The sequence below is a fragment of the Scyliorhinus canicula genome, chromosome 14 (genome assembly GCF_902713615.1).
Source record: "Scyliorhinus canicula chromosome 14, sScyCan1.1, whole genome shotgun sequence".
NCBI lineage: Eukaryota > Metazoa > Chordata > Chondrichthyes > Carcharhiniformes > Scyliorhinidae > Scyliorhinus > Scyliorhinus canicula.
The window spans coordinates 157,617,735-157,644,702 of NC_052159.1; the positions used below are offsets into that span (position 1 = coordinate 157,617,735).

Consider the following 26,968-nt stretch of genomic DNA (forward strand, 5'->3'; position numbering starts at 1 on the left):
ACTGATGGATTTCAACACATAAGAAATAGAAGCAGAGTAGGACATTCGGCCTATCGAGCCTGTTCCGCCATTCAATAAGATCATGGCTGGTCTGATTGAGGCCTTAACCCCATGTTCCTGTCTCCCGGTTGAACCCAGTACCTGATTCCCTGTCAGGAGGAAAGCCACGTACCCCCCGGTCAGACACACGCAGCCCCGACTGGCGACTCCGAGCCAGTGTGTCCCGAGGGTCTTAGCAGCTTGACCACTACGATCGTGTTCACCAACTCTATAACCCTTGGCTCTCTCGTCAATCAAAACTCTGTCTAACTTGGTCTTGAGTATATTCAATGACCCAGCCACCACTGCTGTCTGTGGAAGAGAATTCCAGAGAAAAGGAATTCCGCCTCATCACCATCGTAAGTGGAAGACCTGTCATTTTGAAACTTTGTCCTTTGGAAATGATCTTCAGCGCGTAACAAATCCAGGAACAGCGCAGGGAGCAGCATCAACCTCGTACATGACTTGGATCTCGCAAAGACCTTCGACTCTGTCAACCGTGAGGGATTGTGGAACATCTTCCTCAAATTCGGCTGCCCGCAGAAATTCGTCACCATTCTCCGCCTGCTCCACGATGACATGCAAGGTGTGATCCTCACCAACGTAACCACTCACCCAATACGTGTGCAAACTGGGTCAAACAGAGCTGCGTCATCGCACCAACGCTCTTCTCCATCTACCTCGCAGCAACGCTTCACCCCATCACTCTGAAACTCCCTGCTGGAGTGGAGCTAACCTACTGGACAAGGGGAAACTGTTCAATCTCCGACGCCTCCAGAACAGAACCAAGACCACCCCAACCTCTGTCATCGAGCTGCAGTGCGCAGATGACCTCTCAGTGCGAGCAGACATTGATGATGAATCCAACATCGACTCCAATGCGCCAGTGCAGTCTTTGGATGCCTGAGTAACAGAGTGTTCGAAGACTGAGACCTCAAACCCAGCATCAAGCTCATGGTCTACAGAGCAGCCATGGTCCCCACCCTCCTGTATGCATCAGGAAAATGACCAATGTACAGCAGACATCTAAAATCTCTGGATAAATATCACAACGCTGCCTCTGCAAAATCCTGAAAATCAACTGGCAGATAGGTAAACCAATGTGAGCGTCCTCTCCCAGGCCAATATCCCCAGTATCGAGGCACTGGTCACACTTGACCAGCTGCGATGGGCGGGTCACATTGCCCACATGCCTGGCACGCCCAACACTGGACTCCCGAAACAAGTGCTCTACTCCGAGCTCCGCAATGGTGAACGATCACTAAGAAGAGCAAAGGAAATGCTACAAGGACACTCTGAAAGCCTCCCTAAATAAATGCAACATCCCCACCGACACGTGGGAATCGCTTGCCTTGGATCACACAAACTGGAGAAGAACAATTTGCTAAGACGCCAATCACCTGGAGCGAGGTATGGTTGAACACGTAGAGGCCAAGTGTAAACAGCGGATTCCAGTGCGTCCCACCCACCCACCTCATCAAACACCAGCTACCAAACCTGTGGCAGAGTCTGTGGATCCAGGATTGGACTATTCAGCCACCGTAGAACCCACCTTTCCGGAGTGGAAATAAGTCACCCTCGACCCTGAAGGCCTGCCCAAGAAGAAGAAATTGGAGACCTGTTATTTTGAAACTTTGTCATTTCGTTGTAACTTTCCCTATGAGAGGAATCATTCATTCAGCATCCACCCTGTCAAGCCCCCTCATTGGATTGGATTGGATTTGTTTATTGTCACGTGTACCGAGGTACAGTGAAAAGTATTTTTCTGCAAGCAGCTCAACAGATCATTCAGTACATGGGAAGAAAAGGGAATTAAACAAAATTCAAGAAAATACAAGAAAATACATAAGAGGGCAACACAAGGTACACAATGTAACTACATAAGCACCGGCATCGGTTGAAGCATACAGGGTGTAGTGTTAATGAGGTCAGTCCATAAGAGGGTCATTTAGGAGTCTGGTGACAGTGGGGAAGAAGCTGTTTTTGAGTCTGTTCGTGCGTGTTCTCAGACTTCTATATCTCCTGCCTGATGGAAGAAGTTGGAAAAGTGAGTAAGCCGGGTGGGAGGGATCCTTGATTATGCTGCCCGCTTTCCCCCGGCAGCGGGAGGTGTAGATGGAGTCCATGGATGGGAGGCAGGTTCATGTGATGGACTGGGCGGTATTCACGACTCTCTGAAGTTACCTGCGGTCCTGGGCCGAGTAGTTGCCATACCAGGCTGTGATGCAGCCAGATAGGATGCTTTCTATGGTGCATCTGTAAAAGTTGGTAAGAGTTAATGTGGACATGCTGAATTTCCTTAGTTTCCTGAGGAAGTATAGGTGCTGTTGTGCTTTCTTGGTGATAGCGTCGATGTGAGTGGTCCAGGACAGATTTTTGGTGATGCGCACCCCTAGGAATTTGAAACTGCTAACCATCTCCACCTCGGCCCCGTTGATGCTGACAGGGGTGTGTACAGTACTTTGCTTCCTGAAGTCAATGACCAGCTCTTTAGTTTTGCTGGCATTTAGGGAGAGATTGTTGTCGTTACACCACTCCACCAGGTTCTCTATCTCCCTCCTGTATTCTGACTCGTCGTTATTCGAGATCCAGCCCACTATGGTCGTATCGTCAGCAAACTTGTAGATGGAATTGGAACCAAGTTTTGCCACGCAGTCATGTGTGTACAGGGAGTAGAGTAGGGGGCTAAGTACGCAGCCTTGCGGGGCACCGGTATTGAGGACTATTGTGGAGGAGGTGTTGGTGTTCATTCTTACTGATTGTGGTCTGTTGGTCAGAAAATCGAGGATCCAGTTGCAGAGTGGAGAGCCGAATCCTAGGTTTTGGAGCTTTGACATGAGCTTGGCTGGGATTATGGTGTTGAAGGCGAAGCTGTAGTCAATAAATAGGAGTCTCATAATCTTATATGTCTATGTTCTATGTTCAATACGATCGCCTCTCATTCTTCTAAACTCCAGTGAGTACAGGACCAATCTATTCAACCTTTCCCCATAAGACAACTCTGTTCATCCCAAGAATTAGCTGAATGAACCTTCTCTAAGCGGCTTCTAATACAAGTAGATCCCTCCTTCAGTACGGGCACTAGAACTGTACACAGTGCTCCATGTGGCCTCACCAATGTCCCATACCATCATATCAACACTCCCCTACATTTGTACACTACCCCTATGCGATAAAGGCCAGCATTCCATTTGTCTTCCTAATCACTTGCTGTATCTGCATGCTGACCTTTTATGATTCATGTACCAGGACCCCCAAATTCCTCTGTACCTCAGGGTTCCGCAATCTCGTTCCATCAAAATAAATTGCTGTTTTTCTAGTCTTCCTGCCAAAGTGGAAAATTTGGACATTTTCCCACATTATTCTCCATCTGCCTGGAACTCGCTGCTGGAGGAGGTGGTGCCAAAAAAATACCTCAATAAAATGTTTATTAAAAAGGAAAATATTAAATACATTTGTAATGTGTAATGTCTAACATACAACATTGGAAAAAGCAGATTGGATTTACATCAGAACAAAGAACAAAGAAAAGTACAGCACAGGAACAGGCCCTTCGGCCCTCCAAGCCTGTGCCGACCATGCTGCCCATCGAAACTAAAATCTTCTATACTTCCTGGGTCCGTATCCCTCTATTCCCATCCTATTCATATATTTGTCACGATGCCCTTAAACGGCACTATCGTCCCTGCTTCCACCACCTCCTCCGGCAGCGAGTTCCAGGCATCTACTGTGTAAAAAACTTACCTGGTACATCTCCTCTAAACCTTGCCCCTCGCACCTTAAAAGAACAAAGAAATATTGCGTCAGGTGCTTTTATAAATTTAATGAATAAAGTATATTTTTAGAAAAAGAAGTCAGCAAGAAATTGGGGGAAAGAAAAAAGGTACAGAGTTTGCCACCTTATGAATAAACAGATCTTAATCAGAAGAAGCGCTCTGACTATAATGGTAATTTTATCAAAAATATCTGAAACACATCTGTTCACATAACTAACCACAGAGTTTACGTCACTTCTGGTGAAGTAGAGTGTGTCATCGAGCAGCTCGCTCACACGTTGCCAGCAGTGTGACAGACAATGCCAGCAGAACTAACTGCTTTCACAGGATTTTGTATATGCTCCTTGAACGTTTTCTGATAATCATTGAGAGCGGGAGCTTCATTCTCTACCTTGTCCCTAGTTGCTGGTTTTAATGGGTAAATGACTACACGCCGGAGAACGATGTGGCGTATAAAAACTCACAACTATTTCTTCCTGACGTCCTTCCTTTACTTTTCAGCACATTTGAAAGGTAAGAGAGATCTCCAATTGCTACCTGGGATATTGTCGAGTAACTTAGTCAAGAACTTACTGCTGTCAAAACAAACTCCATCAATCACAATCCGTTCTGTAATCACAGTTAACTCTGTGTCAAGATTTAATGTAAATACTACTTCAGAGAAAGGTTTGAGGTCAGGCTATCACAGACAATAGATAGCTCAGTTATCCCTATCGTTGTACATACACACAAGTATAGAACATAGAACATAGAACAGTACAGCACAGAACAGGCCCTTCGGCCCTCAATGTTGCTCCGAGCCATGATCACCCTACTCAAACCCACGTATCCACCCTATACCCGTAACCCAACAACCCCCCCCCCTTAACCTTACTTTTATTAGGACACTACGGGCAATTTAGCATGGCCAATCCACCTAACCCGCACATCTTTGGACTGTGGGAGGAAACCGGAGTGCCCGGAGGAAACCCACGCACACACGGGGAGGACGTGCAGACTCCACACAGACAGTGACCCAGCCGGGAATCGAACCTGGGACCCTGGAGCTGTGAAGCATTTATGCTAACCACCATGCTACCCTGATGCCCCCTCAGTATAATACTGAACAGGATATCTTTTGCAAATAAAACCTTCACTTAGTTTAAATATACCAAGAATATTGTTTTTTTTGCACTGTGTTCATTCTTTGATCGATTATGGCCAATACATTTTAAATCTTATTTTAATTTTTTTAAGATTGTTCTATTCTGTTGGGATAAAGAGATTCAACAGGGAGTTAATTCTGATCAGGTTGAAGAGTGTGAAAAACTTTATCAATTCAATAGAAAACAGTTCTTCAGTAGCTGCAGGTTTAGGCTGGAGTCCTATTCAGCACAGAAGGAGGCCATTTGGCCATCATACCTTTGCTGGTTCTTTGAAAGAGCAATTCTAATTAATCTCGCTCCCTGCTCTTTCCCTCATCGCCTTACAAATGTTTACAAGTATTTCTCCAATTCCCTTTCGTAAATTCCTTATTGAATCTCTTTCTACCGCTCTTTCAGGCACCACCTTCCAGATTATAATTTGCCGTGTAAAATAAAACTTCTCACCTCCCCCTCTCAACATCCTTGCCCATAAAGTTTAATCTGGGACCTCTAGTTGCCCACCTCCTGTCTGTGGAAACGGTTCTAGTTATTTACTCAGTCAATGGCCTTCATGGTTTTCATCACCTCGATTTAAACTCCCCTTTAACCTTCTCTGCTCTAAGGAGAGCAATCCCAGCTTCTGAAATCTCTCCACCATCACTGAATGCCTCATCCCAGGAGCAATTCTGGCAAATCTCCTCCACACCCTCTCCAAGGCCTTGATTGAAAGTAAGATCCTTCACTGGAGGCAATGACCTCTGACTGGTTATCAGAAGAAACACAACTTCTTAAGACAGGCTGGGGGTTCTCACAGGAAGATTAAAGGGGTTAGTGGAAGAAAATAGTTTCAGAATGAAGGCCATTAGAACCCAAGCAACTGTAGCATCATTTTGACAGTGACAGGGTCTTAAAGGAAATGGCAGTGGAGATAGAGGTTCCATTGTTCATAATATTCCAAAATTCCCTGGATGCAGGAAACGTTCCAATGGATTGGAAAAATGCTATTCAAAAAGGGAAGGAGGCAGAATGTAGCAAACTATGGACCAGTTAGTTTAACATCTGTCCTTGGGTAGTTGTTAGAATCCATTATTAAGGATGTAATAGCAGGACATTTGGAAGGTCAAAACGCTAACCATCAGAGTCAGCTTGGTTTTATGAAGGGTAAATAGTGTTTGACTAATATGCTAGAATTTTTCAAAGATGTAACAAGCCAAGTGAATAATGGGAATCCTGTAGATGTAGTATATCTGGACTTCCAGATGGCATTTGATAAGGTGCCACACAGAAGGTTAACTCACAAGGTAAGACCCCAAGGATTAGGGGTCATTTACTAGCTTGGATAGAAGACTGGCTGATGGACAGAAGACAGAGAGAGAGTCGGGATAAATGGGTCATTTTCTGGTTGTCAAAATGTAACTAGTGGGGTGCCATAGGGTTCGGTACTCGGGCCCCAACTATTTACAATTAATATTGTTTACTTGGATACAGGTATAGAAGGTACTATAGCCAAATTTGCAGATTGATTATAGTAGGTGGAGAAATAAGTTACAATGAGGAAACCTTGCAAATGGATATGGATAGGATAGGGGAGTGGGTCAAACTTTGGCAGATGGAGTTTAATGTGGATAAGTGTGAGGTTATTCATTTCAGTCGAAAAAATGGAAAGGCAACTTATTATCTAAATAGAAAGAAACCTCAGAGTGCTTTGGTACAGAGGGATCTGGATGTCCTCGTCCATGAATCACAGAAAACTGGTATGTAGGTATAGCAGGTAATAAGAAAGGCAAATGGAATTTTGGTCTTCATAGCAAAAGGAATTGAGTATAAAGGTCGGGAAGTGTTGTTGCAACTATACAAGGCATTGGTGAGACCACACCTGGAGCATTGTGCACAGTTTTGGTCTCCTTATTTGAGGAGGGATGTAGTTGCATTGGAGGCAGTTCAGAGGAGGTTCACTAGATTGATTCCAGAGATGAGGGGATTGTCGCATGAAGAGAGATTGAACAGTCTCTCGTGTATAGAAGAATGAGGGGAGATCTAATTGAGGTACACAAAGATGATAAAAGTTATTGACAAAGTAGATGTGGAGCGGATGCTTCCTCTTGTGGGACAATCTAGAATGAGGTCGTAGTTTTAAGTAAGAGGGAGCAAATTTAAATTTGAAACAGAGATGAGGAGAAATGACATCTCTCAAAGGGCCGTGAATCTGTAGAATTCACTACCCCAGAGTGTGGTGGATGCCGAGACTTTGAGTAAATTTAAGGGAGAGATAGACAGATTTTTAATTCGTATCAGGGTGAAGGGTTATGGAGAACAGGCAGGAAAGTAGAGATGAGATAAGCCATGATTGACGGAGCAGAATAGAGGGACTGAATTGCCCACTCCTGCTCCTAGTTCTTACGTTCTTATGTGGTTGGATTATTATTTAATATGAAGAATAAAAAACCATTTTGTGAAGTTGCAGGATAATGGAGTCAGAATCGGCAGCGGCCGTTAAAGAACTAGCACAAAGGGCTGAATGGCCTCCTGAAATAAAGAAACACAGAAGCAACATAGAGAATATACAGTACAGGTGGCCATTCTGCCCATTCTGTCTGTGCCTGTCAAAAACAGCTATCCCAGCTTTACCCAACTTTCCAGCTTGTGATCCCTGGAGGTAACAGCACCTCAAGCACATATCGAAGTATTTTTAAAAATGCAGTGAGGATTTCTGCCTTTACCACCCCGTTATAGAGTGAGTTTCAATTTATCCACCACCCTCTGGATGAAAAAATATTTCTCAACTCTCCTCTGATCCTTCTTTCAAATACTTGAAACCTCTGTCCCAAAGTTATTGACCCCTCTGCTAAGGGAAGTAGGTCCTGATTCTCCATTCTGCCTCCTCATTTCCAGCCTTATCAATCTCCCCACAGATTTAAAATTTTCCTGTCTAGAAAATCTTCTCCACCCCCCTCTCTAGCACAATCACAATCTTCCTGTAATGCGATGGAAGGATCTATATGCCGTACGTTAGCCGCGACCTAATTAATATTTTATACAGTAGATGTCATCCTTGCCCAAATGCATCACCTCACATTTATTGGGGTTGAATTCTATTGGTCATTTTTCTGGCCACTTGACCATTCCATTGATATGTTCCTGCATATCAGCCACACGATCAATTCTTGCATCAGCTACAAACTGCTTAATCATTCCCCTACATTGAACTTTTCTGTGATTTCTTTGTTTTGATAAGGTATCTAATGTTCCTTTGTCATCTGTCCCTCACTACTCTGAATGTTATCTATTGGGTCTGATGTGAATGATAATGAGTTAGTGCTTCTGAGTTTTAAGACATCAATCCTTCTCAAAAAAACCACTGAAGCCAATTTATCATTTCTGAGAAATCTTATCAGCAGAATCATTCTGTTTGGTAAAGAATGAATTTCCAAACCATTGTCCTTCTAGTTACTGCAACTTCTGAATCTTTGCTTTCAAGTTAGACGCCGTACAATTAAAATGCTGATTTATCCATTCAGTGTAAGGCGGAACCCGGGAGTTCAAAGTGCAGAGTCCAGCTCCTGTCAATGTGGAATTTTACTCTTAATTCAGGGAACTATTTTAGGGTTTCTCATCTTGACTTCAATATTGGCCTCATTTTTTGACATTACACAAATCTGATTCAATTGTTTGAAACATATAATGCAAATCCCTACCTCTTACATCAACCATACTTATCACAGACAACCCTTACATTGAGCAAAAAGTAGCCATTATTCAAGATGCCCACTGTCCTTTAAAGTGACAGAGCAAAGTTGATAAAATGATTAAGAAAACAAATGGAATACGCGGCTTTGAAAATAGGTCATTGATACCTTTTGTCGACCACAAACAAATCCAGACTGAGTAGTTTAAGAAAACGTGGTGTATTAACACACACTAGTATTTACAATATACACCAGCTCCCAACCAGGTCTGAACTGTCGGTTCTGTACCTGGCTGGCTTTATGCAGAGCTTAACCATGGATGATTTAAGGTTCCCTGCTCCCTTAATGTGGGAGCTCGTGTTCAGCGAGACTGACGGGCAGGTTGATTGCTCCAAACCCGTGGGTCTCGAGCCGGCTGTAACAATACCAAAACAAGGAAGTTATGCTAAATCTTTATCGACCACTGATTGGATCCCAGCTGGAGTATTGTGTTCAACTCAGGACAGCACCCGAGAGGCGATACACTAAAATTGAACCAGGGATGAGGAACTTTGATTACTTGCATTGATTGGCAATGCTCGGTCTCTTCTTCATGGAGAAAGATGAGAGGAAATTTGACTGAGGTGTTGAAAATCATGGAGAGTTTTGATAGATTCCTTGTTCTCACTAGCAGGAGTGTCGATTGAACCTGCCTCCATCTCACTTCCAGGCCGTGCATTCCAGACCCCAACAACTCGCTGTGTGAAATTGTTTTCCCACATCACATTTGCCTCTTTTGCAAATCACCTTAAATCGGCACTCTCTCATTCCCGACCCTTTTACAAGCGAGAACAGTTTCTCCCGACCTTCTCTGGCCAGCCCCCCTCCCCCTCATTGATCTTGAGCCTCTCCATCAAATCTCCTCTCAGCCTTCTCCTCTCCAAGGAGAACAGTTCCAACCTCTCCAATCTATCCACGTCACTGAAGTTTGTAAGATTATGTGACCAGTTTAGGCAGTTGTATCAGGACTTGCCTGTTGTTGTGAGGGGGAGGGAGATGGTGGAGTAGTGGTAATGACACTAGATTACTAATCCAGAGGCCCAGGGTAGTGGCCCGGGGCTCACGGGCTCAAATCCTACCATGGCAGCTGGTGGCATTTAAATTCAATTATTAAATCTGCAATATAAAACTAGTCTCAGTGATGGTGACCACAGAACTATCATTGATTATTGTAAACACCCATCTAGTTCACTAATGAAGGTAAATCTGGTGTTCTTACCAGGGCAGACTCTTTATCTGACTCAAGGACAATTTGGGTTGGGCATCAAATGTGGCCTTGCCAATAATGCTCACATCCCATGAGAGAATAAATAAAAAGGCTCTGCTGAATTCAGTCTCGGTCGGCCAGTTCTCTGAGCAGTTTCATCATCTGTTTGCCTGTATGAGGAGCATCTAGATGAAGCTATGAGCACACACTGTGCACAGCTGGAAAATCCCATTATAGATGGTGATGTAATAATGTCATTATCATTCATTTAATGAAGCAATGTGGCCTTTTTAAAAAAAAAATTCAAATGAAGGGGCAATTTAGCGTGGCCAACCCACCTACCCTGCACATCTTTTGGGTCGTGGGGGCGAAACCCATGCAGACTCGTGGAGAATGTGCAAACTCCACACGGGCAGTGACCCAGGGCTTGTATGGAACCCAGGTCCTTGGCACCATGAGGCAGCAGTATTACCCACTGAAATGAAATGAAAATTAATTTAGCCATCACTGCGCCACCATGCCGTCCTGAAGCAATATGACTTTGAAATGAAATGAAAATCGCTTATTGTCATGAGTAGGCTTCAAATGAAGTTACTGTGAAAAGCCCCTAGTCGCCACATTCCGGTGCCTGTTCAGGGAGGCTGTTACGGGAATCGAACCGTGCTGCTGGCTTGCCTTGGTCTGCTTTCAAAGCCAGCGATTTAGCCCTGTGAGCTAAACAGCCCCTTTGAAGTGTAGTCACCATTGCAATGTGGTACAGTGATAATGTCACTGGGCTAGTAACCCAGAGGCCAAGGTTAATGCTCTGGGTACAGGGTTCAAATCCCACCACAGCAGCTGGTGGAATTTCACTAATAAATCAGGAATATAAAACTAGTTTCAGTGACCAGTCAGTCCTCTTCGAGCATGTGTCCCATTGCTGTTTGAAAGTTCCTACAAATCCAATGCCACCATCCTCTAAGATGGAGTTTCCAGACCTTAACAACTCTGTGTGAAGAAATTTCTCTCCAGTTTGTTGGCTAATTATTTTAAATCCACGCCTCTGGTTACTGGAGTGGCGGTCGGCATTGCCACCGGGGGTAGCGGCTTGGTTGGGTGACCTGCACGACTTCCTGCAGTTAGAGAAGATAAAGTATGAGTTAAGGGGCTCAGCAGGGAGGGTTTGAGGAAAGGTGGGGGATGTTTGTGACCGTGTTTGAGGTGTTGTTCGTCACAGGAGAAGGGGGGGGGGGGGGGGGTGAAAAAGAGGAAAAATCTGTACAGACTGTGTAGTTGATTGTTGGGAAGTATGTTTCCCGGGGTGTTTATTCACTGTTTTGACACGTTTGTAATAAAATACATCTTTAAAAAAACAATTTCACATTTATAATCACCCACTGTGAATAATAATTACAATAGCATTAATCGTTCCTTCGCTGTCGCTGGGCCAAAATCCTGGAACGTCCTTGCTACCAGCACTGCGGGTTTACCTACACCACACGGACTGCGGCCATTCGAGAAGGTTCACCACCACCTTCACAAGGACAAATAGGGATGGGCAATAAATGATGGGCCAGCCTGCAATGCCCACACCCCAGGAAATAATAATAAAAACACACACACTGTTTGAAATCGTGAAGGGTTTAGATAGAGTCAATAAAGTGACTGTTTCCAATATCTGAAGAGGCGGTCGAGAGAAAGCACAGATTTAAGGTGATCAGCAAAAGTACCAGGCGCGACATTGAAATCCTGGTGATGCAAGCTGTGATTAGGATTTGGAATGTATGACAGATACACACTCAATTGTTACCCTTCAATGGGGAATTAGGCAAGTACTTGAAGGAGAACAGATTGCAGGGACTAATTGAATAAATCTTTAAGGATCTCATGCAGACTCAATGAGCTCTTTGGCCTCTTTCTGTGCTGAACACCAAAATAATTTTCATCGTTTCTTTGAAAGGTTTTGTGGGATTTTGTACACACTGAGAATGAGGGCAGGAAACCAGCCTTTGGCCAATCCTGCCTGCCTTAGTGTATCACAATATAGATTGTCATCACACCGCCCAAAACCACGTGATATAGAGGCAGAAACCCTGAAGAAAACGTTGCATCAATGGTGACAGCACAGAAGGCCATTTAGTACTGTGTTCGCTCTCTGTAAGACTGACTTCCAGAGTCCCACTCACCCATCTTTTCTCCATATGCCTGAAAATTGTTTTATTTTCATAATGATCCAATTCCCTTTCGAAAGCCTCGGTTGAATCGGATTCCACCTCAGACATTCCCCACCCTAACCACTCGCTGTGTGAAGAAGGTTTTCCTCATGTCACCTCTCGTTCTTTTGTCAGGTAACTTTGGGGGAAATGAAGGGAAACTTCACTCTGAACCCTTTGCGCAATAGAAACTAAACAAGAAAGTGGCTGTTTTGCACAGGGTAATCTGTGTTGCAGGCAGAAACTCTTGATCAAAGAAAGTCAGTGAGACAGTGTCCATTCCACCAGATGGCAGCCTGTTCCAAAGGTTTATTAATCACTGGGAAAAGAATCAACACCTGATCTCTAACCTAGGTCTGACCTCAAACAACCTCACAATGTGATGCCTGGTCCTTTGAAGCTGTTTAACTGGAACACAGTCTGTTCCCTTCATTAACTTGATCAGGTTAACCCCAAGTCCTCACGTCCCTAAATGGTCGAGTCCACCGTAGGAGCTGGTATGAATATCCGCAGGATAGTGCGTCAAACACTGCAATTCTCACTCTGTCAGTGCACTGAAATCTCAGTCCTGCTTAGCCCAACATCAGCAAGAAGGGTTTCTGCCTCAGAGTCAGGATTGTTACCAATACATCACAAACTAAATTTCAAAGGAAGAGGAGAACAGAGGAATGTAGGAATGCATCAAGTTGTGCCCATTGTAGAGGGCAGTGCAATCCAACACCTTACAGCACTTTGATTCCATTATGGGATGTGAGCGTTACTGGCTAGGCCAACCCTAAATGCCCGTGAGAAGGTAGTGGCGAGCTGCCTTCTTGAACGGCTGCAGTCCGTGTGGTGTAGGTAAACCCACAGTGATGTCAGGGAAGGAATTCCAGGAATTTGACCCAGTGACAGTGAAGGAACGGCGATATATTTCCAAATCAGGATGGTGAGTGAGGTGGAGGAGAACCTCCAGGTGGTGGGGTTCCCAGGTATCTGCTTCCCTTGTCCTTCTTGATGGTAGTGGTCGGAGGTTTGGAAAGTATTGCCGGCCCAATGACCCTTGGCGAGTTGCTGCAGTGCATCTTGTAGGTGGTACACACGGCTGCCACTGTGAATGGGTAGTGGAGGGAGTGAATGGTGAAGGTGCTGGATGGGGTGCCAATCAAGCCGGTCGCTTTTCCTGAATGGTATGAAGCTTCTTGAGTGTTGTTGGAGCTGCAGTAATCCAGGCAAATGAAGAGTATTCCATCAAAGCCAACTTGTACCTTAAATAGGTCTCTGAATACTATGTGTAAGTTGGGACTGAAGGACATATCGTACTGTCAATATTTGTTCCTGGGTTGTGGACAACGCTGGTTAAACTGGCATTTGCTGCTCATGCCTAGCTATGCTGATTAGGTGGTGATGGGTCCTCTCCTCTTCCCATCTCAGTCCTTGTGATGGTGATGATGCAGCAAGGTTGGTCTTAGTTAGGGGATTCCAGGATCAATTGTGCTCTACCTTTGTTTGAACCCCCTGCTTCACCTCACCCACCACCATATCTCTGAACTCCCCTCCAGCTCCACATAGAAACATAGTCAATAGGAGCAGGAGGAGGCCACTTGGCCCTTCGAGCCTTCCCAGACATTCATTATGATCATGGCTAATCATCCAACTCAGTAACCTGTTCATGTCCCCCCCCCCCCCCCCCCCCCCCCACATCCTTGCCTTTGCCCCAAGTGCTATATCTAACTGCTTCTTGATGTTTTAGGCTCAACTACTTTCTGTGGTAGCAGATTCCACAGGCTCACCACTCTTTGGGTGAAGAGATGTCTCCTCATCTCTGTCCGAAATGGTCTGCCCCGTATCCTCAGGCTGTGACCCCTGGTTCTGGACTCCCCCACTATCAGGACCATCCTTCCTGCATCTACCCTGCCCAGTCCTGTCAGAATTTTATAGGTTTCTATAAGATTTCCCCCTCATTCTTCTAAACTCCAGTGAATATAATTGTAACCAAATCAATCTCTCTTCATGTGTCATTCCCGCCATCCCAGGAATCAGTCTGGAAAACCTTCGCTGCACACCCTCCACAGCAAGAAGTCCCTTCCTCGGATAAGGAGAAAGAAACTGCACACAGTATTCCAGGTGTGGTCTCACCAAGGTCCTGTATAATTGCAGCAAGAGGGCCCTGCTCCTGTCTTTGAATCCTCTCGCTATGAAGGCCAACATACCATTTGCCTTCTTTGCCGCCCGCTACATCTGCATGCTTACTTTCAGCGACTGGCGCACAAGGTCTCATTGCGCATTCTCCTCTCTCAATCTATAGCCTTTCAGATAATAATCTGCCTTCCTGTTTTTGCCACCAAAGTGGATAACCTCACACTTATCCACATTATACTGCATCTGCCATGCATGTGCCCACTCACTCAGCTTGTTCAAATTACATTGAAGTATCTCTGCATCTTCCTCACAGTTTACTCTCCCATTCTCCCATCCACCATTGCGTCATCTGCAAATTTGGAGATATTGCATTTAGTTCCCTAATCTAAATCATTAATATATTGTGAATGGTTGGGATCCCAGCACCGATCCCTGTGGTACCCACTAGCCATTGCCTGCCATTCACAAAAAGCCCTGTTAGTTCCTAATCTTTGTTTCCAGTCTGCCAACCAGTTTTCTATCCATCTCAATGAACGACGCCCAATCCCATTCTCTTTAATTTTTCACACTAATCTCCTGTGTGGGCTGCGTTGAAAGTGTTCTAAAAGTCCAAATGAGCCACATCCACTGGCTCCCCTTCGTCTACACTGCTAGTTACATCCTCAGAGAATTCCAGCAGCATGATTTCCCCTTTCAAAATCCATGCTGATTCTCTCTGATCCTCAGTGATCTACAATTCTGGCCTCAGTTTTTTAAATCACTGCACCATTGACGGCTGTGTCCTCAGCTGCCAAGGTCCTATCTCCAGAAAATCCTCACTGAACCTCTCCGTCGCGGAACCTCTCTCCCTCCCTCTAAACCGCTCTGTAAACCCTCCCTCTCCGACTCAACCTTTGGTACCATGTTCAAACTATCGCTGATCTGACTCAATGAACAATTTTAGTTTGACGTGGCTTCTGTGAATTTCCTTGGGACAGTTTGCCACATTCAGAGAGCTATATCAATGCAGTTGTTGTTGAAGGACGACCAATCAGTAAATATGAGGTAAAGGGAACTGAAAATATTGTGACTAACTTGAACGTCTGTTTGACACTGATAAAACCAGCGATTGTGTTTTCTTTGTAGTATATTGAGCAATGATCAAGAATGATTTCATAAACGATGTTATCAAAGCCAGTAAACTTCCAGTGCAGCACTCTCTCAGTACTGACCCTCTAACAGTGCAGCACTCCCTCAGTACTGACCCTCTGACAGTGCAGCAGTCCCTCATTACTATTCCTCCGACAGTGCGGCACTCCCTCAGTACTGACCCTCTGATAGTGCAGCACACTCTCAGTACTGACCCTCTGACAGTGATGCACTCCCTCAGTACTGACCCTCTGACAGTGCAGCACTCCCTCAGTACTGACCCTCTGACAGTGCAGCACACCCTCAGTACTGACCCTCTGACCGTGCGGCACTCCCTCAGTACTGACCCTCTGACAGTGCGGCACTCCCTCAGTACTGACCCTCTGACAGTGCGGCGCTCCCTTAGTACTGACCCTCTGACAGTGCAGCACTCCCTCAGTACTGACCCTCTGACAGTGCGGCACTCCCTCAGTACTGACCCTCTGACAGTGCAGCACTCCCTCAGTACTGACCCTCTGACAGTGCGGCACTCCGTCAGTACTGACCCTCTCACAGTGCAGCACTCCGTCAGTACTGACCCTCTGACAGTGATGCACTCCCTCAGTACTGACCCTCTGACAGTGCAGCACTCCCTCAGTACTGACCCTCTGACAGTGCAGCACACCCTCAGTACTGACCCTCTGACCGTGCGGCACTCCCTCAGTACTGACCCTCTGACAGTGCGGCACTCCCTCAGTACTGACCCTCTGACAGTGCGGCGCTCCCTTAGTACTGACCCTCTGACAGTGCAGCACTCCCTCAGTACTGACCCTCTGACAGTGCGGCACTCCCTCAGTACTGACCCTCTGACAGTGCATCACTCCCTCAGTACTGACCCTCTGACAGTGCGGCACTCCGTCAGTACTGACCCTCTGACAGTGCAGCACTCCCTCAGTACTGACCCTCTGACAGTGCGGCACTCCCTCAGTACTGACCCTCTGACAGTGCGGCACTCCCTCAGTACTGACCCTCTGACAGTGCGGCACTCCCTCAGTACTGACCCTCTGACAGTGCATCACTCCTCGCAAATAAGTCAGCCTAACATCTATCGTAGAGAAAATGCTAAAATCTGTTATTCTGCAGTTTATAGCTGGATACTTAGATAATCATGATGTGGTCACGTTGAGCCAACCTGCTTTTCCTTTGTGAATGGGAAATCATGTTTAACTAATCTGTTGGAGTTTTTGATGAAGTTACATTCATGGTGGATAAAGGTAGCTGGAAGATTTGATGTACTTGGATTTCCAAAAGGCATTTGATATGGTGCCGCAGCGAAGGTTACTTCACAAGATCATGGAACAATGTCTAGAGGGTAACATGTTAGCATGGATAGTTGATTGGTTAGATAACAGGACGCCAGGCTTCGGGTTCAATGAGTCTTTGATGTCTCTGACAGGAAGCTGGAACAAGAGAGTGCGTCGAGAATCAATGCTGGGTCAACACATCCTTTATCAATGACTTGGATGAAGGGACTGAGTGTACGGCAGCTAAATTTGTCAATGACACCAAGGTGGGCAGGAAATTTGGCAGTAGGAGTATAATGTGGGAAAATGTAAACTTGTCCACTTTGGCAGGAAGAATACACAAGCACAACACTGTTCAAACAGAGAGAGATTCCAGAACTCTCCAGTACAGAGGGATCTGAGTGTCCTGGTGTATAATCACAATAAGCCATGATGTGGAGATGCCAGCATTGGACTGGGGTGAGCACAGTAAGAAGTCTGACAACGCCAGGTTAAAGTCCAACAGGTTTGGTTCAAACACGAGCTTTCGGAGCACTGCTCCTTCCTCAGGTGAATGTTGTAAGACTTCTTACTGTGCTCACCCCAGTCCAACGCCGGCATCTCCACATCATGGCTACCGTCGACACCGCAAACTGCCGGCTCAAAGTGGAGAGAATCTCCAGGAAGATCGCGCATATAGACACTGACATTCACCTGAGGAAGGAGCAGTGCTCCGAAAGCTCGTGTTTGAAACAAACCTGTTGGACTTTAACCTGGTGTTGTAAGACATCTTACCATAATCACAATAAGTCATGATGTGGAGATGCCGGCGTTGGACTGGGGTGAGCACAGTAAGAAGTCTGACAACAGCAGATTGAAGTCCAACAGGTTTGTTTCAAACACTAGCTTTTGTAGCACATCTGATGAAGAAGCTGCGTTCTGAAAGCTAGTGATTCCAAATAAACCTGTTGGACAAAAAGTCAGTATACAGGCACAACAAGTGATCTGGGGGAGGGCAAACAGAACGTTGGTGTTTATTGCAAGAGGAGAAGAGGAATGGGATATAAAAGTCGGGATGTTTTACTGGATCTGTACAGGGCCTTGGTGAGACCACATCTGTGGTTCACAGAAGGTTCACACGACACATTGCTGGGGTGAAGACGATGTCCTATGACAAAAGGTTGGCTCTTCACCCATTTGAGTTTCGAAGAATGAGTGCTGATCTTATTGAAACATAGAAGATCCAGAGGAGGACGCGACAAGGTGGATACCAGCTGGACGTTTCCACTTGTGGGAGGGGGCTGAAAGTCAGGGGCAGAGTTTAAGAATAAGTGGACTCACTTTTCAGGCAGAGATGAAGAGAATCTTTTCAATGAAGAGTGTGAAATTCTCTCCCGCAAAAGGCAGCGGAGGCCGGCTCTTTAAATATTTACAGATAAGGGAGTCGGGGGTTATGGGGGGAAGACAGGAAAGATGAGCTGAGACCACAATGAGGGCAGCCATGGTCTGACTGAACGGAGGGACAGACTCAAAGGACCGAATGGCCTATTCCTGCTCCTTTTTTAAAAATAAATTTAAAGTGCCCAATTCATTTTTTTCCAATTAAGGCACAATTTAGCGTGGCCAATCCACCCACCCTGCACGTCTTTGGCTTGTGGGGGTGAAACCCACGCAGACACGGGGAGAATGTGCAAACTCCACACGAACAGTGACCCGGGGCCGGGATTAAATCTGGGACCTCGGCGCCGTGAGGCAGCAGTGCTAACCACTGCAACACCGTGCCACCTATTCCTGCTCCTAAGTCCCAAGGTCCTATGACTGGACAGCAGTTTGTACAAAAGCAGATTAACCATTCATTTAACTCTCGCTATGTCTGAATCGGCTGTCACATTTGCCTGCACAGTAACAGTGACCACTTTCCCAAAGTTACCCCCCAAGGTCTTGGGGTAATTCTGAGCAAAGTGAAAGGAATTATCAATCTGTTATGAATATACCCAATCATATGACTCATAACAATTACCTACGAATTACTGGTTGTAATCAATAACTCTCCAGCCACGCATTCATTAGGATTTTTCAGTGTGAAAGTGCATCTTGATAGATTGCAACCACAGAGTGAGTGGGTGAGAGTGAAAGTGAAATGGAGTTCAGTACCTCTTCTACATTCTGCACGGAATTCTTTTTGTCTTTAGATCTGACTGGAATTTCCAAATTGCTCGAACCAGATTTGGCTGGGGGAGTATTCGATGGTCATTTTTCTCTATGGGTGAATCTGCATTTCTACCCTGCCTCTCCTCCGAGTTTAGTGTTGGGTGATTTGCGAGATCACTTTAGTCCAGGGGACATTTCAGTTCAACCACAACGGTTTGATTCTGGAGTCAGGCTTCGATGATCAGGGAGAAGACTCACTTCCCTAAAGGGTTGTGAATGAAGCAGCCGGGGGTTTTACCTGAAACTTCCATGGTGGTGTTAACTGACACCAGCCCACATAGATCAAATTCAGTTTGACAACATGTTCTTGGGGTGATTTAAGGTGAGGTCCTTCTTTTCAAACCCTTTCTGGGAAAGGGCAGTGCTTCGGATGAGCTAAGTTTCTGTTGCAAAGAGCCAGCAAACAGGATGGACTCAATGACCTCTTTCTGTGTTGCGATGGTTCTAGTTGTGGTGATATGCTTCACTGTAAATACACAAGGGGTTAATGTAAATACACATAGACTAGATAGACACTAGAGGGAGCACCAGAGACATCACACACCGACATTCAACAAATAGCCCAGTAAGATAGGACACGACCAATGGGCATTCAAGATGCACACAGAGGTGACACTACCACAGGGGGGCATTACACCAACCCATATATAAGGACACAGCACACATGATCTTCCTCTTTCCAGTGGAGACACTCAGTGAGTACACAGGGTTGATTGAACACATCACACCCACCACGTGGATTGTAGCAGACTGGTTTGTCAGACTGAGTAGCTATAGCAGGATTAACAGGAGAGTCGAATCCAAGTAGGAGAATCGTTAACAGTTTCATAAATGTGTTAAAGCTATCTCCAAGTCTGAACCTTCCTTTGTCAGAGTGCACATCAAGGAAGCAGCTTATGCTACATCAAGAGCCTAACAAAACATTAGTCTACGATTCCATTGTGGGAATTGAACTCGTGGCCTTCTGATGCATGACCATAATCATCATCATAACCACAAAGAGGAACATTTTATAGCCGCCACAATTCTGGGTTACATCAAGCATGAGAGATTGGACCTGGCACTCTCCCCACAAAGAAAGCCTTGCATTTATATAGGGCCTTTCACACCCTCAGGATGCCCCTTTGCTGCCAATGAAATTCCTTTTTTGAAACGCAGTTGTGATGTAGAAACCCTGGCAGCCAATGTGCATGCAGCAAGATGTGGTAACGACAGGCAGCGATGTAGTCATGACTGGTTAATCTGTTTTTTTTGGTGACGTTGGTTGAGGGATACATAATGGCTGGGACACTGCGGACAACTTCACTGATCTTCTCCAAAAACAGAGTCCCGGGGGTTTAACTGTTCTACCTGGAAGGCAGACAGAGCCTCGGGTTAAACAACTCACCCAGATCGTTCCCCCAACGTGATGGGTTTTCACATGTCTCAGCCAACAGGTTGGCCAAACGTCGGAAAAGCTTCAGAAACATTCAGCAATAAATTAAAGCCTTCAAATTCAGCAAATGGAGAAGGAAACATTGTCCAAAGATGGCTTCTGATGGAACTGGTTAATAAAGGAAACTTCCTCTTTTTGGTCAATGTTACAGTAATTTAGAGGGGAAATATATATTTCCCATCTCTTAAATGAGGAAGTGACTCCTTTTGTCTTGGTCATTATTTTAAATCATAACCCCAACTTTTTTTCTCCAACATAAACTTCAAATCATTTGCAAAATATGGGCAAGAATACATTGATGTGTGATTGGTGACTGGGGCCGGTTTAGCACAGTGGGCTAAACAGCTGGCTTGTAATGCAGAACAAGGCCAGCAGCGCGGGTTCAATTCCCGAACCGGCCTCCCTGAACAGGCGCTGGAATGTGGTGACTAGGGGCTTTTCACAGTAACTTCATTGAAGCCTACTCGTGACAATAAGAGATTATTATTATTATTATTGAGAATTTGACTTGGGAGATTGTGAGTCTATTTAATAAGATGTCACCCTATTCGGTTTAAGGCACTCATTAAAATGCCTTTTCAGGTCGATAGTGGTTAATGTTTCAGAAAGATTGTCATTACACAGGTCTGAAATCTGGCTCAGTGGGCAGCGCCCTTGTCTCTGAAGGCTGCGTGTGTAGTTCCCAATCCAAGGACATGACGGTATCATCCAGGCTGATACTCCGGTGCAATGCCGAGAGAGCGCTGCGTGGCTGTAGGAGCTGTCTTTAGGAGGAGATGGTTCCACTTGCCAGCCCGGTAGCACAGTGGTTATCACTATGGCCTCACAGCTCCAGGGTCCCAGGTCCGATTCCCGGCTTGGGGCACTGTCTGTGCTGCGCAGTCTGCACGTTCTCCCCGTGTCTGCGTGGGTTTCCTCCGGGTGCTCCGGTTTCCTCCCACAAGTTGCCAAAGATGTTCTGTTGGGTGAATTGGATATTCTGAATTCTCCCTCTGTGTACCCGAACGGGCGCCGGAATGTGGCGACTAGGGGCTTATCACAGTAACTTCATTGCAGTGTTAATATAAGCCTACTTGTGACAATAAAGATATCTTACGTGGATATCAAAGATCACATGATTGTTACTTGATGAAGGGCAGTGCAGTACTGCATGGAGCAAAAATCCACATCACTAAAATCAGATTATCTGGCCGCAATGACTTTGCTCTCTGTTGGAGCTTGCTGTGCGCAATTTGGGTGAAATGTTTCCTAAGAACTTTATTGGCTGCAGAGTGCAGCAGAATCCTGAGGACACAAAAGGTGCTATAGAAATATAATTCTTTCTTTTGTTTTCAACTGTTAGTCAACACTTTCCCCAGCATCCTGATGAAAACGTCAATCACAACCACATTTGTGGCAATTTTTTGCCAATTTTCTGAAGACACAAATATTGACAGGCAGCAGAAATGTTGGACGGAAGTGCCCAGAGTCATGCCAGGAGCACCATAACTCCACACATCACACACTCCAACTTGCCCCTCACCGCCATGTAAATTCCTGTGAGAGATTATCTGTACTGGCCCTCTGACAGTGCGGAATTCCCTCAGTACTGACCCTCTGACAGTGCAGCACTCCCTCAGTACTGACCCTCTGACAGTGCAGCACTCCCTCAGTACTGACCCTCTGACAGTGCAGCACTCCCTCAGTACTGACCCTCTGACAGTGCAGCACTCCCTCAGTACTGACCCTCTGACAGTGCAGCACTCCCTCAGTACTGACCCTCTGACAGTGCAGCACTCCCTCAGTACTGACCCTCTGACACTGCAGCACTCCCTCAGTACTGACCCTCTGACAGTGCGGCACTCCCTCAGTACTGACCCTCTCACAGTGTGGCACTCCCTCAGCACTGACCCTCTGACAACGCAGCACTCCCTCAATACAATCTTTTGCTAACGCTCAGGATGATGGTCCACAGAGTAATGTGACAGTTGACAATGGATGAGAATCACGGAGGGCAAGATTCTCTGCCTCCCCCCCCCCCCCCCCCCCCCCCCCCACACACACACACACACACAGCTTGTTTCTCAGTGGTGGGGAGCAGTCTGTGTTGACCAGCGGCAGGATCTCTTGGTCAAGCCATCGGGAGACACGTGGCGGGGGCATGTCATTGGGAGATCGGAAGGTCCTGCCTGTGTGTAGAGCAGGAAGATCTCACCTGCTGTGTTCTGCTGCTTCGGATAACACAGGCTGCTACTTGATGCAGTCTTAACTAAAGGATGCTCCATACTCTGAAATGAGTTCAACGTGTTTATTAAACTATTAACACAGTTCTAAAACGAGTTCGACTCTCTGCTAATCTAACTGTAGTAACTCAGTCTAAGTGTACCAGCTTGCTCTAAGCCACGTGCTGGGGTGTGATGCTGCTGATCAACCCTGTCTAACTCTCTAGATGTCTGTCTGTGGAAAGAGGCAGGGTGTGAGTGCCTCATCCCTTTTATAGTGTTTATGTCATGCCCCCTTGTGGTGATGCCACCTCGGAGTGTCCTGACTGCCCATTGGTTGTGTCCTATTCTGAGTGTTCATTGGTTGCATTTTTGCATATCATGACATCGCCCAGATTATTCGAGATCTGAACCGTTGCACTATGTCAGACAGCTTGGCAGAGACACCACTAGGTGGCAGATTCAAACTGGCAGCCTCTGTATTTGGACATTCAGTGAATGTTGAGCGTGTGTGAATGAAGTGGCTCTCACAGTGGGACACCGGGTTAGTTTATTTTAAAGCTGCTGATTATTGTGCACACCCGGCATTTAAACCCAGTAAAGCTTCCTCACAAAGTCTGCGCAATAAATTGAGTGTTTTAACACATCTAATTGAAGCGTTTAACTTCACAGAAAAAAAGAACACAATATAACGAGATTACCAGGAAATATTTGTACCTCTAATATACAATCTGTTTTATTTGTCCATGTTTTGCTGTTGGATGTTTCTATTTACCCGGGGGAGTTTCCTCAAAGCCCTCCATTCGATCGCAAACTCGCAGAAATTCAGCGATTAGGCGGAGACTGGACTATTCTTCTTGGAGTGAAGAAAGTTGCGAGAAGATTTATTGGAGGCGTTCAAAATCATTCATGGTTCCGTTAAATAAATGGGGAGAAATTGCTTCCATTGGCAGGAGGGTCAGTCACCAGACAGACACAGATTTCAAATCATTGGCCGGGGGTGAGATGAGAATGTTTTTGAGAGAAGCTAGTTGTGATCCAAGATGTGTCGTCTGAAAGGGCGCTGGAAACAGATTCAACAATAACTTTCAAAAGCAAATTGGATAGCCATTGGCAGAGGAGTATCTTGTCAGACTGTGGGCAAACAGGACGGGAGTGGGGCTAAATGGATGGCTCTTTCAAAGAGTTAACACTGACAGGGTGGCCAGAATGGTCTCCTTCTGTGCTGTAACATTTTAGGATTGTGTGTAACGATGGACAGTGGACCATGGTCCAGCGTGAAGTGTTGGCTAGTGTAGACTTGAGAGATGAACAGACACTTCCAACACTGATGAAGGTTCAACTCAATTTTATTAACTACTTCTAACTAACTAACACACGATGACTGTGGGTCTAAATGATGCTAACTTAAACTAGAGACCTAAGCCTTGCCCGAACCAGTTGATTCTCTCAGCACGCGGTGTGAGTCTGTGCTGGGCTGGATGAGTTCTTGTTACACTGAGAGGCAGCACCCAGAATGAGTGGGAACCGTGGTGCCCTCTGCCTTTATAGTGTGTGTATTCTAACTGGTGATTGGCTGCGGTGTTTGTACATGTTGATTGGTCCCTGTGTGTGTCCATCAGTGTGTGTCTGCACCATGATATACTGGTGTATATTATGACACAGCGGTTTTGTCTCGCACAGTCAAGAGACTGAAGACATGATTCACAAAGTCTCACACATACTAGCATCTCCTGGGCTACAATAATAGAATCATACAGCACAGAAAGAGCCCATTCAGTCCATCACAGTCCATGCTGTCTCATTGAAAGAGCTATCCAATTAATCCCACACACACTCTCTTTCCCCATAGCCCTGCAAACATATACGTTTCAAGCGTATTTTAAGTTTATTGCCTCCATTGGCCCTTTCAGTAACAATAGGCTACTGTAATTAATAAAACAATTAAATGGTACTTCTTTCTGTAACGTCACAGATGCCGCTGCCTAAGGCTGGTTTGGACTCTGAAAGCAGCCTGATATAGAGGTTTGTTTGATGGGTAGTTATAAACAGACACCATTCAAGATATCTGACCACATAACACCACGTTAAATGTGGGGGACTTGCCATGAAACACCAATCTAATGTATCTGGTCAAATATATGATCTGTTCAAATGTGGTCTCCCACGTAGACCCTGTGGTCTACTGATGCAATGGGTGACACATTGTCGTTCATTCTTAGAATTTAAGCACTTGCTTTAGGAAAGAAAGGTGTTTTTGTGTAACGGGAAGACTTGGAAGCTGGGCAGGACTCAGCATTAAACTGAGCCAACGTCACAGAAATAGAAATAGTGGGTGGGACAGGCAGCATCTGTGCAGAGAATGAGCGCGAGTTAACGTTTCAGACCGATGCCATTTCAATAGGAGTAATGACATCCCAGAATATTCCAAAGTCTCCCTCTGCCAGGACAGCACAGACTGAGTCTGCATTTATATAGCTCAGGGGGGTTCCAAAGTACTGTCAGCCAGGGAGTGCAGCAACCAATCTGCACACAGCAAGATCCCACACACAGCAATGAAATAAATGACCAGCTAAACTGGTTAAGTAATGTTGGCTGAAGAATACATATTGATAGTCATTTGGTGGTCCAGAGCCTGGTTACTACTGAAAAAAGAGACATGCTGTCAAAGCTTTTCATCTTGCACTCATCAGAACAATTCCTAACAATATCAAATATAAAAGGAATAGCAAATTATACTTCATGAGGACAGAGTGCTGATTGGTTGGCAAGTGGACTCTGATTGGTAGCGTCTTGGAGAAGGAACCAGTTAACTGATAACTGACAGTTAATGTCCCAGCTTTCTTTAAATTCAAACCAGGCAGGTTGACTCTGATTGGTCAAGTCATTGCTCTGAAGAATGAACCAAAGAATGGCTGTCACCTATTTTGTTCGGTGAAATGCGTGTTCATGTTCTTTCTGTCTACAAAGAACAGGGTCCGGTGTAGTTTCTAGAACATGCAAATGCGCCACACTGAGTCCCACTGACAATCTTAAATTTTTAAGTGTAATTGTTAGCACAGGGTTGCTTCACAAGTATTGCCCAATCATGTGTTTTGAGTTTTGCAAACACAGGCTGGTTGGGTATAGTCTGTAACTTGTCTGTTGCGAACAGCGGCTGGGACATGTTGTCTGATATGAGCGATCAGTCTTTGAAACATTTAGCCTACAGACCTGGCATCACACTGACATTGAAACTCATATAGCAGGTTACTCAATTGTGTAGTTGGCAGAATATCTTTATGGTTTGACAGCAGCAACCTGTTAATGCCGAATACCACTTGTGTTGCTCCTGTGTGGTAGCAGCGTAACTCAGCTCGCTTCACCTCTTGCTCAATATTTTGAGATGCCTTGTCCTTCCGGGGTAATCTGTGATAGACTGGGCACATTTTTAAAAAATATTTCATGGGAGGTGGACATTGCCAGCTCAAAATTATCCTTGAACTGAGAGGCTCGCTCGGCCATCTCAGAAGACAGTTAAGAGTCAACTATATTGGTGTGGGTCTGGAGTCACATGTAGGCCAGACCAGGTAAGGACGGCAGATTTCCTTCCCTAAAGGGTGTTAGTGACCCAGATGGGTTTGCATCATTAGACTTTTATTCCAGATTTTTACTGAGTTCAATTTTCATCATCTGCCATTGTGGGATTCGAACCCAGGTCCCCATCACCCTGGGTCTCTGGATTACCCGTCCAGTGACAATGCCCCGCCTAAAGTGACATCCTCACACCTGTTCAGGAGTGTGTGCGATATGCAGCGAGCAATGATCCGACCCATTACTCCGCAGGATAGTTTTGATTTGCTCTATTTCAGCATCAAGCTCGATGGTGAATAAATGGTTCAGACTCTATTTACGATGCTGCCGACGAGGCCAATCCGTACAGTGTGTGGAACTGTAAAAATCCCAACACCGATATTGACCAGTGAATGAAGCTTGCGGGAAACGCTAGCGAAGAATCCCCCGGGACAGATTTCACAACAAGCACGTCGAGGAAAGAGAGCTCAATTGTCTGCTCGATTTCACGGGGAATCTTGAGCACAGGATGGAGCCCATTCCGCTGCGTATGGAAATCCCGACATGCAGCTGTGCATTCAAATATATCATCGACATATCAGAATTAGGTAAGGGGTAGGAGGTCGGCTGTCATTCTATCGAGAAGCTGGGCCCAGAGGGGATTCCATGGCAACACCATCGATTTGGACAAACATGGGGCGAGATTCTTCCAGGTGGGATGCTCCATTTTGCCGGTGCCCGGGGGTTTCCCGATGGCATGGGGCTGCCCCACAATGGGGGGTGACCGGCCGGAGTAACGGAGCATCCCGCCGGCGTGGTGAGGCAGAAATGTGGAACAGCGGGGTGGAGAAACCCGCCCATGGTGTCAGTAAAACTAAAGTCAACATGGGCGAGTTTCTGAGTTCATACGTTCAGTGAAAACAGATTCACACAGTGGTGGCGATGATCACCATGATATGATGCTGCTGTACAAATGTCGATGGCATCCTTGAATG

At 45.7% G+C, this 26,968-nt stretch overlaps 1 protein-coding gene across 2 annotated transcripts in view; it reads left to right on the forward strand.

Annotated features, from left to right (window-relative positions):
• The first annotated feature begins 4,071 nt into the window (after positions 1-4,071).
• LOC119977707 overlaps positions 4,072-26,968 on the forward strand; it is a 53,408-nt gene continuing 30,511 nt past the window's right edge. Inside the window, exon 1 of one of the 2 annotated variants that reach the window (XM_038818892.1) lies at positions 4,072-4,328. In XM_038818892.1, coding sequence (XP_038674820.1) covers positions 4,238-4,328 — 91 coding nt within the window. In that variant the 5' untranslated portion in view covers positions 4,072-4,237. The remainder of the gene's footprint in view (positions 4,329-26,968) is intronic. The other variant, XM_038818891.1, reaches the window with a different exon arrangement.